Here is a 12,855-nt window from a genome sequence, read left to right on the forward strand (position 1 = left end):
ACCAAACTTCAATCAATAAAGTAAATACCAGTTTGCTGTTATTTTCTCTTTCAGCTCCTATGTGTGGGGGTCATCTGCGAGCCCCTAACGGCATCATCACCTCACCAAACTATCCTGTCCAGTATGACAACAATGCTAACTGCACCTGGGTCATCACCGCTGCAGACACCACCAAGGTATAGTCTCACATGCTAATGTTATACGCTAATACTGAAAATGTTGTGCTAACGTTGCTATGCTATACTACGCTAATACATTACTATGTACAGTGCAGTACTGACATGCTAATATGCTATATGCTAATATTGACTGCTTTGTGTTAATGTTGCTATTCTATGCTAATATTTACAACAGTCTGATATTATAATATGGAAATGCTATATGCTAACATTGGATACTTAATGGTAATGCTATGATAGTTATGCTAACACTTTCTACTGTTTATGCACCACTTGTTTGCTTCTCTGATGGTAAGCTAAATGCTAATTGTGCTAGCGAAACCTGTTAAGATCATATTGTTTATTTGAAATGTACGGCACTTGGAATCAATACTGTTTCTTCAAACCATCCCTTTAATATGTCTCCAAACCGTTCCCTTTAATATGTATCCAAACCATCCCTTTAATATGTCTCCAAACCATCCCTTTAATATGTCTCCAAACCATCCCTTTAATATGTCTCCAAACCATCCCTTTAATATGTATCCAAACCATCCCTTTAATATGTCTCCAAACCATCCCTTTAATAATTCTCCAAACCATCCCTTTAATATGTATCCAAACCATCCCTTTAATATGTCTCCAAACCATCCCTTTAATATGTCTCCAAAACCATCCCTTTAATATGTCTCCAAAACCATCCCTTTAATATGTCTCCAAACCATCCCTTTAATATGTATTCAAACCATATTCTTTCCCCACACTCTGTCAGCTTCATGCCATCATAATGTCTGTGCCAGCGTGGGCAGGGCCGTTGAGGCTACAACCCATAGGAATCCCCACCCAGTCGACTACTTTGACTACTTTAAAATGGTGGAAGCCCTCCATGGCGCTGCCCATGCTGCCCGTGCTAAAGGTCCTTTTGGCCACTAGAGGCCTCTGTCATTCTACAGTATGTGGTCAGATCAGGGCCCGTATCCTAGAGGCCTCTGTCATTCTACAGTATGTGGTCAGATCAGGGCCCGTATCCTAGAGGCCTCTGTCATTCTACAGTATATGGTCAGATCAGGGCCCGTATCCTAGAGGCCTCTGTCATTCTACAGTATATGGTCAGATCAGGGCCCGTATCCTAGAGGCCTCTGTCATTCTACAGTATGTGGTCAGATCAGGGCCCGTATCCTAGAGGCCTCTGTCATTCTACAGTATGTGGTCAGATCAGGGCCCGTATCCTAGAGGCCTCTGTCATTCTACAGTATGTGGTCAGATCAGGGCCCGTATCCTAGAGGCCTCTGTCATTCTACAGTATGTGGTCAGATCAGGGCCCGTATCCTAGAGGCCTCTGTCATTCTACAGTATGTGGTCAGATCAGGGCCCGTATCCTAGAGGCCTCTGTCATTCTACAGTATGTGGTCAGATCAGGGCCCGTATCCTAGAGGCCTCTGTCATTCTACAGTATATGGTCAGATCAGGGCCCGTATCCTAGAGGCCTCTGTCATTCTACAGTATGTGGTCAGATCAGGGCCCGTATCCTAGAGGCCTCTGTCATTCTACAGTATGTGGTCAGATCAGGGCCCGTATCCTAGAGGCCTCTGTCATTCTACAGTATGTGGTCAGATCAGGGCCCGTATCCTAGAGGCCTCTGTCATTCTACAGTATGTGGTCAGATCAGGGCCCGTATCCTAGAGGCCTCTGTCATTCTACAGTATGTGGTCAGATCAGGGCCCGTATCCTAGAGGCCTCTGTCATTCTACAGTATGTGGTCAGATCAGGGCCCGTATCCTAGAGGCCTCTGTCATTCTACAGTATGTGGTCAGATCAGGGCCCGTATCCTAGAGGCCTCTGTCATTCTACAGTATGTGGTCAGATCAGGGCCCGTATCCTAGAGGCCTCTGTCATTCTACAGTATGTGGTGAGATCAGGGCCAGTATCCTAGAGGCCTCTGTCATTCTACAGTATGTGGTCAGATCAGGGCCCGTATCCTAGAGGCCTCTGTCATTCTACAGTATGTGGTCAGATCAGGGCCCGTATCCTAGAGGCCTCTGTCATTCTACAGTATGTGGTCAGATCAGGGCCCGTATCCTAGAGGCCTCTGTCATTCTACAGTATGTGGTCAGATCAGGGCCCGTATCCTAGAGGCCTCTGTCATTCTACAGTATGTGGTCAGATCAGGGCCCGTATCCTAGAGGCCTCTGTCATTCTACAGTATATGGTCAGATCAGGGCCCGTATCCTAGAGGCCTCTGTCATTCTACAGTATGTAGTCAGATCAGGGCCCGTATCCTAGAGGCCTCTGTCATTCTACAGTATGTGGTCAGATCAGGGCCCGTATCCTAGAGGCCTCTGTCATTCTACAGTATGTGGTCAGATCAGGGCCCGTATCCTAGAGGCCTCTGTCATTCTACAGTATGTGGTCAGATCAGGGCCCGTATCCTAGAGGCCTCTGTCATTCTACAGTATGTGGTCAGATCAGGGCCCGTATCCTAGAGGCCTCTGTCATTCTACAGTATGTGGTCAGATCAGGGCCCGTATCCTAGAGGCCTCTGTCATTCTACAGTATGTGGTCAGATCAGGGCCAGTATCCTAGAGGCCTCTGTCATTCTACAGTATGTGGTCAGATCAGGGCCCGTATCCTAGAGGCCTCTGTCATTCTACAGTATGTGGTCAGATCAGGGCCCGTATCCTAGAGGCCTCTGTCATTCTACAATATGTGGTCAGATCAGGGCCCGTATCCTAGAGGCCTCTGTCATTCTACAGTATGTGGTCAGATCAGGGCCCGTATCCTAGAGGCCTCTGTCATTCTACAGTATGTGGTCAGATCAGGGCCCGTATCCTAGAGGCCTCTGTCATTCTACAGTATGTGGTCAGATCAGGGCCCGTATCCTAGAGGCCTCTGTCATTCTACAATATGTGGTCAGATCAGGGCCCGTATCCTAGAGGCCTCTGTCATTCTACAGTATGTGGTCAGATCAGGGCCCGTATCCACAAAGCATCTTAGAAAAGGTCCTAAGAATCCTGTTCAAACCAGTTTTAAGACCAATAATAAAAATTACAAAAAAAACTCTGAGATAGGGGTAAAATCAACTCTTTAAAGTTTACCTCAGCTGGTAATCACGACAGTTTGAGGTACCACAAAGGAAAGATGGTGATGACGCTCATTGACATTGTTGCAAATGATGGGGGAATAACCAATCACGATGAGGCATCGCCAGCTGTGAACTCAATATAGCAGGCTTCAGACAACCACAGTGAATGTGACTGTCCATCAAACGTTCCAATGGTAAAACGTTTGATATCCTTTTCTTCTGACACGGTTGATTTGCCTACTTTTACCTATTGCATAATATGCGTGCGTTATAATTTTTATTTTCTTAACCAATTCTGATGGTTGTTAAAAGTGGAATTTGGACAATATTACTGTTATATGAACACACTCATCACTCCAGTTTAACAACTCTGAATCTCTTTGGCAGAGTAGGCATCTGTCAGGGCGTGTTGTAAGTGTAGTGTAGGAAATCAAACGCAGGACGCCGACTGAATGTTCCAAAAGCTGTATTACTGGCCCAAACACAGGCAACAGGACAACTAAGCCCGACAGCAAAAACACGCACGAAGGCGAAAGGCAAATGCGCACTAACAGGTGCGACAAAATGAAACGGTGCACACACAAGTGCAAATAAGCTCCAGCACAGTGGAGAAATACGCTCAACCGAGCAAAACACAACACTGACGGAAACAATCATACACAACACTAGACAAACACAACGAGAAACTTATAGGACACTAATTACGTACAAACAGAAACAGGTGCGGAAACAAACAGACAAAAGCAAACGAACATGAAACATCTATCGGTGGCAGCTAGAATTCCAGAGACGACGAACGCCGAAGCCTGCCCGAACAAGGGAGAGAGGCAGCCTCGGCCGAAACCGTGACAGCATCAAGTCACTTGCCGATAATGTTACATACAACGCTGCATACAATGTTTTGAAAGGTCTACCATTTTAATCGAACACAATCAAAAGTTAACATAAGCCCTAGATGCCTTGAGTTGCCCAATTTATAGGCATTTAGACATTTTTTTTTTTTTTTAACAACATGATGTTGCCCTGCAAATGGATAACATGAGATAACATGAAAATAAAGCCTAGTGGTTATAAGTATTTAGGCATATAATTTGTGAAATAGGCCTCATGTTAAATAATTGCCAAAAGCGCAAGAGAGACTGTTACATGTAGGCCTAGATTATTTATATATTGATCATATAGAAGTATCAAAAAAAATATATATATATATATATATATATATATATATATATATATATATAATAACAACTCCAAAGCAATTGCATGTGGTGCAGGAACCACTGACCCACTGCATTTGTCTATCATCAAGACACCTGTTGGTAACTCTTAACTGGTTAGGACAGCTCGTGAGGTGTCCTAAATACCTGTTGACTAGGTGTGGACTCCTATGACTAAAGAGGCTTCATGCAAAGCTTTTATTTTGACCCATCAGAGTAAAATGCCTCTATTCTCAGCACTTACCACCAATCGTCTACTCTGAGACGCTTTGTGGATACGAGGCTCAGCTCTCAGACTCTCAAGGAAGAGGTCGTTCCTTTCGTGTTAGGCGTAACACAAAGAGATGGTGCTGTGGCTGTAGAGCTTATTCTGTGGACTAGTCAGATACAATGCCCTGCAAAGGAGTTGGGACAATGCCCTGCAAAGGAGTTGGTACAATGCCCTGCAAAGGAGTTGGTACAATGCCCTGCAAAGGAGTTGGTACAATGCCCTGCAAAGGAGTTGGTACAATGCCCTGCAAAGGAGTTGGTACAATGCCCTGCAAAGGAGTTGGTACAATGCCCTGCAAAGGAGTTGGTAAAATGCCCTGCAAAGGAGTTGGTACAATGCCCTGCAAAGGAGTTGGTACAATGCCCTGCAAAGGAGTTGGTACAATGCCCTGCAAAGGAGTTGGGACAATGCCCTGCAAAGGAGTTTGTACAATGCCCTGCAAAGGAGTTGGTACAATGCCCTGCAAAGGAGTTGGTACAATGCCCTGCAAAGGAGTTGTTACAATGCCCTGCAAAGGAGTTGTTACAATGCCCTGCAAAGGAGTTGTTACAATGCCCTGCAAAGGAGTTGGTACAATGCCCTGCAAAGGAGTTGGTACAATGCCCTGCAAAGGAGTTGGTACAATGCCCTGCAAAGGAGTTGGTACAATGCCCTGCAAAGGAGTTGTTACAATGCCCTGCAAAGGTGTTGTTACAATGCCCTGCAAAGGAGTTGGTACAATGCCCTGCAAAGAAGTTGGTACAATGCCCTGCAAAGGAGTTGGTACAATGCCCTGCAAAGGAGTTGGTACAATGCCCTGCAAAGGAGTTGGTACAATGCCCTGCAAAGGAGTTGGTACAATGCCCTGCAAATGAGTTGGTACAATGCCCTGCAAATGAGTTGGGACAATGCCCTGCAAAGGAGTTGGTACAATACCCTGCAAAGGAGTTGTTACAATGCCCTGCAAAGGAGTTGTTACAATGCCCTGCAAAGGAGATGTTACAATGCCCTGCAAAGGAGTTGGTACAATGCCCTGCAAAGGAGTTGGTACAATGCCCTGCAAAGGAATTGGTACAATGCCCTGCAAAGGAGTTGGTACAATGCCCTGCAAAGGAGTTGGTACAATGCCCTGCAAAGGAGTTGGTACAATGCCCTGCAAAGGAGTTGGTACAATGCCCTGCAAATGAGTTGGGACAATGCCCTGCAAAGGAGTTGGTACAATGCCCTGCAAAGGAGTTGGTACAATGCCCTGCAAAGGAGTTGGTACAATGCCCTGCAAAGGAGTTGGTACAATGGCCTGCAAAGGAGTTGGTACAATGCCCTGCAAAGGAGTTGGTACAATGCCCTGCAAAGGAGTTGGTACAATGCCCTGCAAAGGATTTGGTACAATGCCCTGCAAAGGAGTTGGTACAATGCCCAGCAAAGGAGTTGGGACAATGACCTGCAAAGGAGTTGGGACAATGCCCTGCAAAGGAGTTGGTACAATGCCCTGCAAAGGAGTTGGTACAATGCCCTGCAAAGGAGTTGGTACAATGCCCTGCAAAGGAGTTGGTACAATGCCCTGCAAAGGAGTTGGTACAATGCCCTGCAAAGGAGTTGGTACAATGCCCTGCAAAGGAGTTGGGACAATGCCCTGCAAAGGAGTTGGTACAATGCCCTGCAAAGGAGTTGGTACAATGCCCTGCAAAGGAGTTGGTACAATGCCCTGCAAAGGAGTTGGTACAATGCCCTGCAAAGGAGTTGGGACAATGCCCTGCAAAGGAGTTGGTACAATGCCCTAAAAGGAGTTGGTACAATGCCCTGCAAAGGAGTTGGTACAATGCCCTGCAAAGGAGTTGGTACAATGCCCTGCAAATGAGTTGGTACAATGCCCTGCAAAGGAGTTGGTACAATGCCCTGCAAAGGAGTTGGTACAATGCCCTGCAAAGGAGTTGGTACAATGCCCTGCAAAGGAGTTGGTACAATGCCCTGCAAATGAGTTGGTACAATGCCCTGCAAAGGAGTTGGTACAATGCCCTGCAAAGGAGTTGGGACAATGCCCTGCAAAGGAGTTGGTACAATGCCCTGCAAAGGAGTTGGTACAATGCCCTGCAAAGGAGTTGGTACAATGCCCTGCAAAGGAGTTGGTACAATGCCCTGCAAAGGAGTTGGTACAATGCCCTGCAAAGGAGTTGGTACAATGCCCTGCAAAGGAGTTGGTACAATGCCCTGCGAATGAGTTGGTACAATGCCCTGCAAATGAGTTGGTACAATGCCCTGCAAAGGATTTGGTACAATGCCCTGCAAAGGAGTTGGTACAATGCCCTGCAAATGAGTTGGTACAATGCCCTGCAAATGAGTTGGTACAATGCCCTGCAAATGAGTTGGTACAATGCCCTGTAAATGAGTTGGTACAATGCCCTGCAAAGGAGTTGGTACAATGCCCTGCAAAGGAGTTGGTACAATGCCCTGCAAAGGAGTTGGTACAATGCCCTGCAAAGGAGTTGGTACAATGCCCTGCAAAGGAGTTGGTACAATGCCCTGCAAAGGAGTTGGTACAATGCCCTGCAAATGAGTTGGGACAATGCCCTGCAAAGGAGTTGGTACAATGCCCTGCAAAGGAGTTGGTACAATGCCCTGCAAAGGAGTTGGTACAATGCCCTGCAAAGGAGTTGGTACAATGCCCTGCAAAGGAGTTGGTACAATGCCCTGCAAAGGAGTTGGTACAATGCCCTGCAAAGGAGTTGGTACAATGCCCTGCAAAGGATTTGGTACAATGCCCTGCAAAGGAGTTGGTACAATGCCCAGCAAAGGAGTTGGGACAATGACCTGCAAAGGAGTTGGGACAATGCCCTGCAAAGGAGTTGGTACAATGCCCTGCAAAGGAGTTGGTACAATGCCCTGCAAAGGAGTTGGTACAATGCCCTGCAAAGGAGTTGGTACAATGCCCTGCAAAGGAGTTGGTACAATGCCCTGCAAAGGAGTTGGTACAATGCCCTGCAAAGGAGTTGGGACAATGCCCTGCAAAGGAGTTGGTACAATGCCCTGCAAAGGAGTTGGTACAATGCCCTGCAAAGGAGTTGGTACAATGCCCTGCAAAGGAGTTGGTACAATGCCCTGCAAAGGAGTTGGGACAATGCCCTGCAAAGGAGTTGGTACAATGCCCTAAAAGGAGTTGGTACAATGCCCTGCAAAGGAGTTGGTACAATGCCCTGCAAAGGAGTTGGTACAATGCCCTGCAAATGAGTTGGTACAATGCCCTGCAAAGGAGTTGGTACAATGCCCTGCAAAGGAGTTGGTACAATGCCCTGCAAAGGAGTTGGTACAATGCCCTGCAAAGGAGTTGGTACAATGCCCTGCAAATGAGTTGGTACAATGCCCTGCAAAGGAGTTGGTACAATGCCCTGCAAAGGAGTTGGGACAATGCCCTGCAAAGGAGTTGGTACAATGCCCTGCAAAGGAGTTGGTACAATGCCCTGCAAAGGAGTTGGTACAATGCCCTGCAAAGGAGTTGGTACAATGCCCTGCAAAGGAGTTGGTACAATGCCCTGCAAAGGAGTTGGTACAATGCCCTGCAAAGGAGTTGGTACAATGCCCTGCGAATGAGTTGGTACAATGCCCTGCAAATGAGTTGGTACAATGCCCTGCAAAGGATTTGGTACAATGCCCTGCAAAGGAGTTGGTACAATGCCCTGCAAATGAGTTGGTACAATGCCCTGCAAATGAGTTGGTACAATGCCCTGCAAATGAGTTGGTACAATGCCCTGTAAATGAGTTGGTACAATGCCCTGCAAAGGAGTTGGTACAATGCCCTGCAAAGGAGTTGGTACAATGCCCTGCAAAGGAGTTGGTACAATGCCCTGCAAAGGAGTTGGTACAATGCCCTGCAAAGGAGTTGGTACAATGCCCTGCAAAGGAGTTGGGAAGTAGTAGCAGAATAATGATAGATAAAAGGAATCAGCCAGATAGGATCCCACCAACAGAAAGAGAGCGAGAGAGTCACCTGTGGCGAAGGAGGGGAAGAAGACAGGAGAGAGATGGAGAGATATATACATATGAGGATATCATAAGAGTGACTTACTTTAGAGGTTCAAGGCCACACCGCTAACAAATGTCCTTCTCTGAGCTCCAACATATGGTTTGTCCCCTTAGCATTTGTGACTGAGTGAGGGACAGAGTATGAGGAGGGAGGAAGGAGAGGGAGGAGGAGGGAGGAGGAGAGGGAGGAGGAGGGGAGGAGGAGAGGAGGAGGAGAGGGAGGAGGAGGAGGGGAGGAGGAGGAGGAGGAGGAGGAGGAAGAGGAGGAGGGGGAGGAGGAGAGGGAGGAGGAGGAGGAGGAAGAGGAGGAGGGGAGGAAGAGGAGGAGGAGGGGAGGAGGAAGAGAGGGAGGAGGAGGAGGAGGAGGGGGCGGAAGAGGAGGAGGAGGGGAGGAGGAAGAGAGGGAGGAGGGAGAGGAAGAGAAGGAGGAGTGGGAGGAAGAGGAAGAGGAGGAGGGGGAGGAGGCGACTCATAAAGTGACAAAGTGCACGCATACAATACACACACACACACACACACACAAACACACACACACCCTTGTGTACACTCCACTGAACTCTGGGCAGAGTCACAGGGTTTGAGCCAGACAGTGGTACTTTAGCCTGTCTTTCTCTCCACGTCCCGACCAGATGAAGATGGAGCGCTGATGTTCTCTGTAGAGACTGAAGATAGTGTTCTATTTCTGCCTGGCACTGTTTACCTCTAAACCACATTGCAACACACACACACACACACACACACACAAGCACACCCCCGCACCACACTGCCACACCTCCAAATGCAGCCAGAGGAAACAGTACTGCAGGTCAGAGAGGAGTCTGAGGGTACGTCCCAACTGGAACTCTATACCCTTAGTAGTGCACTACATTTGACTAGGGCCCATACAGTGTGTCTCAGGTCCAAAGCATTGTATAGGGAATAGAGTCCCGTTTAGGCCTCAGTCTGAGACTCAGACACACTGATGCAGATACAGCACGGGGTTATTTCCAAACAAATACAGTCTGGTCTTTTGATAGGGACGTCATGTCGTGTTGTTTCGAATGTTTTCGGGATTTTCTGTTTATTACTACCCAAGTCTATCGGCGGTAGAAGTTGAGTGTTTGATATGCTATGACCCACCTAAAACCAAACGTTGCTTTGACCCTCTGGGATTGACAAAAGCACTGATTCTAGGCACAACTCAACATTATGCCGTGGAGCAGTCACTTTCGACCCTCCTGACACTGTCCTTTTGGCTGTTCTCTCTCTATCCTGTTGGTAAAAGTTGTACAGATGTGGGATCTTCATTTGATCACTCTTTTTTTTTGTTTTGCAGAACATTTTTGGAAATGCAGATGAGCTTTATGATTTACATAAATTCACTGAAAACCCGCACTAATGGCTATATTAACAGCATTGCACTTTTCATGTCGCCTAATTTTGTCCAGCTAATCTATCTATCTATCTATTTGTCTGTCTGTCTGTCTGTCTGTCTGTCTGTCTGTCTGTCTGTCTGTCTGTCTGTCTGTCTGTCTGTCTGTCTGTCTGTCTGTCTGTCTGTCTGTCTGTCTGTCTGTCTGTCTGTCTGTCTGTCTGTCTGTCCGTCCGTCCGTCCGTCCATCTCTCTCTCTCTCTCTCTCTCTCTCTCTCTCTCTCTCTCTCTCTCCACTCCTGGCAATTTACATTAGTGAGTATATTTACCATAGGACAGAATGGAATTAGCATTTTTATCAGCTTTTTCATTAGGCCTCTGCTCTCCCAGCACAGAAAACATTAAGAATCTGGAGGCAGCCAATGTGAAATGGAGGACTAGACAGCCCTTGCCTTTTCCTTATTTTAAAAAAATAATAATGTTTTTCTCCATTTACTTTCTTCCCGTGTTTTTTTCCTTCTTCATCCTTATTTACTTTCTTTATGCACAATTATTCCCAAGATACATTTAGATTGTATTATTTCTCTCTCTCTCTCTCTCTCTCTCTCTCTCTCTCTCTCTCCCTCTCTCTCTCTCTCTCTCTCTCTCTCTCTCTCTCTCTCTCTCTCTCTCTCTCTCTCTCTCTCTCTCTCTCTCTCTCTCTCTCTCTCTCTCTCTCTCTCTCTCTCTCTCTCTCTCTCTCTCTCTCTCTCTCTCTGTCTCTGTCTCTGTCTCTCTGTCTCTCTGTCTCTCTCTCTCTCTCTCTCTCTCTCTCTCTCTCTCTCTCTCTCTCTCACTCTCTCCATCATTCTTCCTACTGGGGCATAGCAATGAGCTCAGCTGAGTAGATATCTTTCCTGGGTAGAAAAGCGATTGCATAAATCCATCCTTACATGTACTCAAGTCTTGTGATGGATATGTTCACCTTGTGGCGCTGCTCTATTCTCCCCAGTCACTTACAGTCACAGGGGATTTAATTGAGTTATTTACTCACCGTGCTGATTCTGAAGGTTAATTGTGTCTCAAATCACACCCTATTCCAGGGATCATCATCTAGATTCAGCAGCGGGCCGATTATTTTGTGAGCGGATGGTGGGGGGGCCAGAACATTATTACAAATAATTTGTAGACTGTAGATTGACTGCAAGAAGCCCAAACAGATATAATATTTCATTAAAACATTATAATTACTAACCTTGATTACATTTGTATACGGTCACGTCTCTCTATTAGGGAAAACTCGGGAACAGATTTCCAAAATAAGAATTACTTGGAGCTGATTTCCTGATATTAATACAAACCTTTATGTCAAAAAATTAAAATTAAACAAAAACATTGATAAAAAAATGTATATATATATATAGTCCACTACTAGATCCACATAGAGCTATGGTCAAAATGTGTTCACTATAGGAAATATGTCAGGGTTACCCAACTGGCGGCCCATTTTATTTGGCCCCCTAAGTTTTAGTTGATGTTTTAATCATATATACAGTACCAGTCAAAAGTTTGGACAGACCTATTCATTCAAGGGTTTTTCTTTATTTTTACTATTTTTTACATTTTAAAAAAATAGTGAAGACATCAACACTATGAAACAAAACATATGGAATCATGTAGTAACCAAAAAAGTGTTAAACAAATCAAAATATATTTCATATTTGAGATTCTTCAAATAGCCACCCTTTGCCTTTATGACAGCTTTGCACACTCTTGGCATTCTCTCAACCAGCTTCACCTGGAATGCTTTTCCAACAGTTTTGAAGGACTTACCACATATGCTGAGCACTTGTTGGCTGCTTTTCCTTCACTCTGCGGTCTGACTCATCCCAAACCATCTCAATTGGGTTGAGGTCGGGGGATTGTGGAGGCCAGATCATCTGATGCAGCACTCCATCACTCTCCTTCTTGGTAAAATATCCCTTACGCAGCCTGGAGGTGTATGGGTCATTGTCCTGTTGAAAAACAAATTATAGTCCCACTAAGCCCAAACCAGATGGGATGGTGTATCGCTGCAGAATGCTGTGGTAGCCATGCTGGTTAAGTGTGCCTTGAATTCTAAATAAATCACAGACAGTGTCACCAGCAAAGCACCCCCACACCATAACACCTCCTCCTCCATGCTTTACGGTGGGAACTACACATGCGGAGATCATCCATTCACCCACACCGCGTCTCACAAAGACACGGCGGTTGGAACCAAAAATCTCAAATTTGGACTCCAGACAAAAGGACAAATTTCCACCGGTCTAATGTCCATTGCTCGTGTTTCTTGGCCCAAGCAGGTCTCTTCTTATTATTGGTGTCCTTTAGTAGTGGTTTCTTTGCAGCAATTTGACCAATGAAGGCCTGATTCACACAGTCCCCTCTGAACAGTTGATGTTGACATGTGTCTGTTACTTGAACTCTGTGAAGCATTTATTTGGGCTGCAATTTCTGAGGCTGGTAACTCTAATGATCTTATCCTCTGCAGCAGAGGTAACTCCGGGTCTTCCATTCCTGTAGCAGACCTCATGAGAGCCAGTTTCATCATAGCGCTTGATGATTTTTTGCGACTGCACTTGAAGAAACTTTCAAACTTCTTGAATTTTTCCGTATTGACTGACCATGTCTTAAAGTAATGATGGACTGTCGTTTCTCTTTGCTTATTTGAGCTGTTCTTGCCATAATATGGACTTGGTCTTTTACCAAATAGGGCTATCTTCTGTATACTCCCTCTACCTCGTCACAACACAACTGAT

General features: G+C 45.9%; 1 protein-coding gene across 1 annotated transcript in view; it reads left to right on the forward strand.

Annotated features, from left to right (window-relative positions):
• LOC121537277 (CUB and sushi domain-containing protein 2-like) overlaps positions 1–12,855 on the forward strand; it is a gene marked incomplete at its 3' end in the record, with an annotated part of 265,202 nt that overhangs the window by 53,795 nt on the left and 198,552 nt on the right. Inside the window, exon 7 of the mRNA XM_045216200.1 lies at positions 55–176. Within this exon, the coding sequence (XP_045072135.1) occupies positions 55–176 (122 nt within the window). The remainder of the gene's footprint in view (positions 1–54; positions 177–12,855) is intronic.

This window comes from Coregonus clupeaformis, unplaced genomic scaffold, assembly GCF_020615455.1.
Source record: "Coregonus clupeaformis isolate EN_2021a unplaced genomic scaffold, ASM2061545v1 scaf0637, whole genome shotgun sequence".
Classification (NCBI taxonomy): domain Eukaryota; kingdom Metazoa; phylum Chordata; class Actinopteri; order Salmoniformes; family Salmonidae; genus Coregonus; species Coregonus clupeaformis.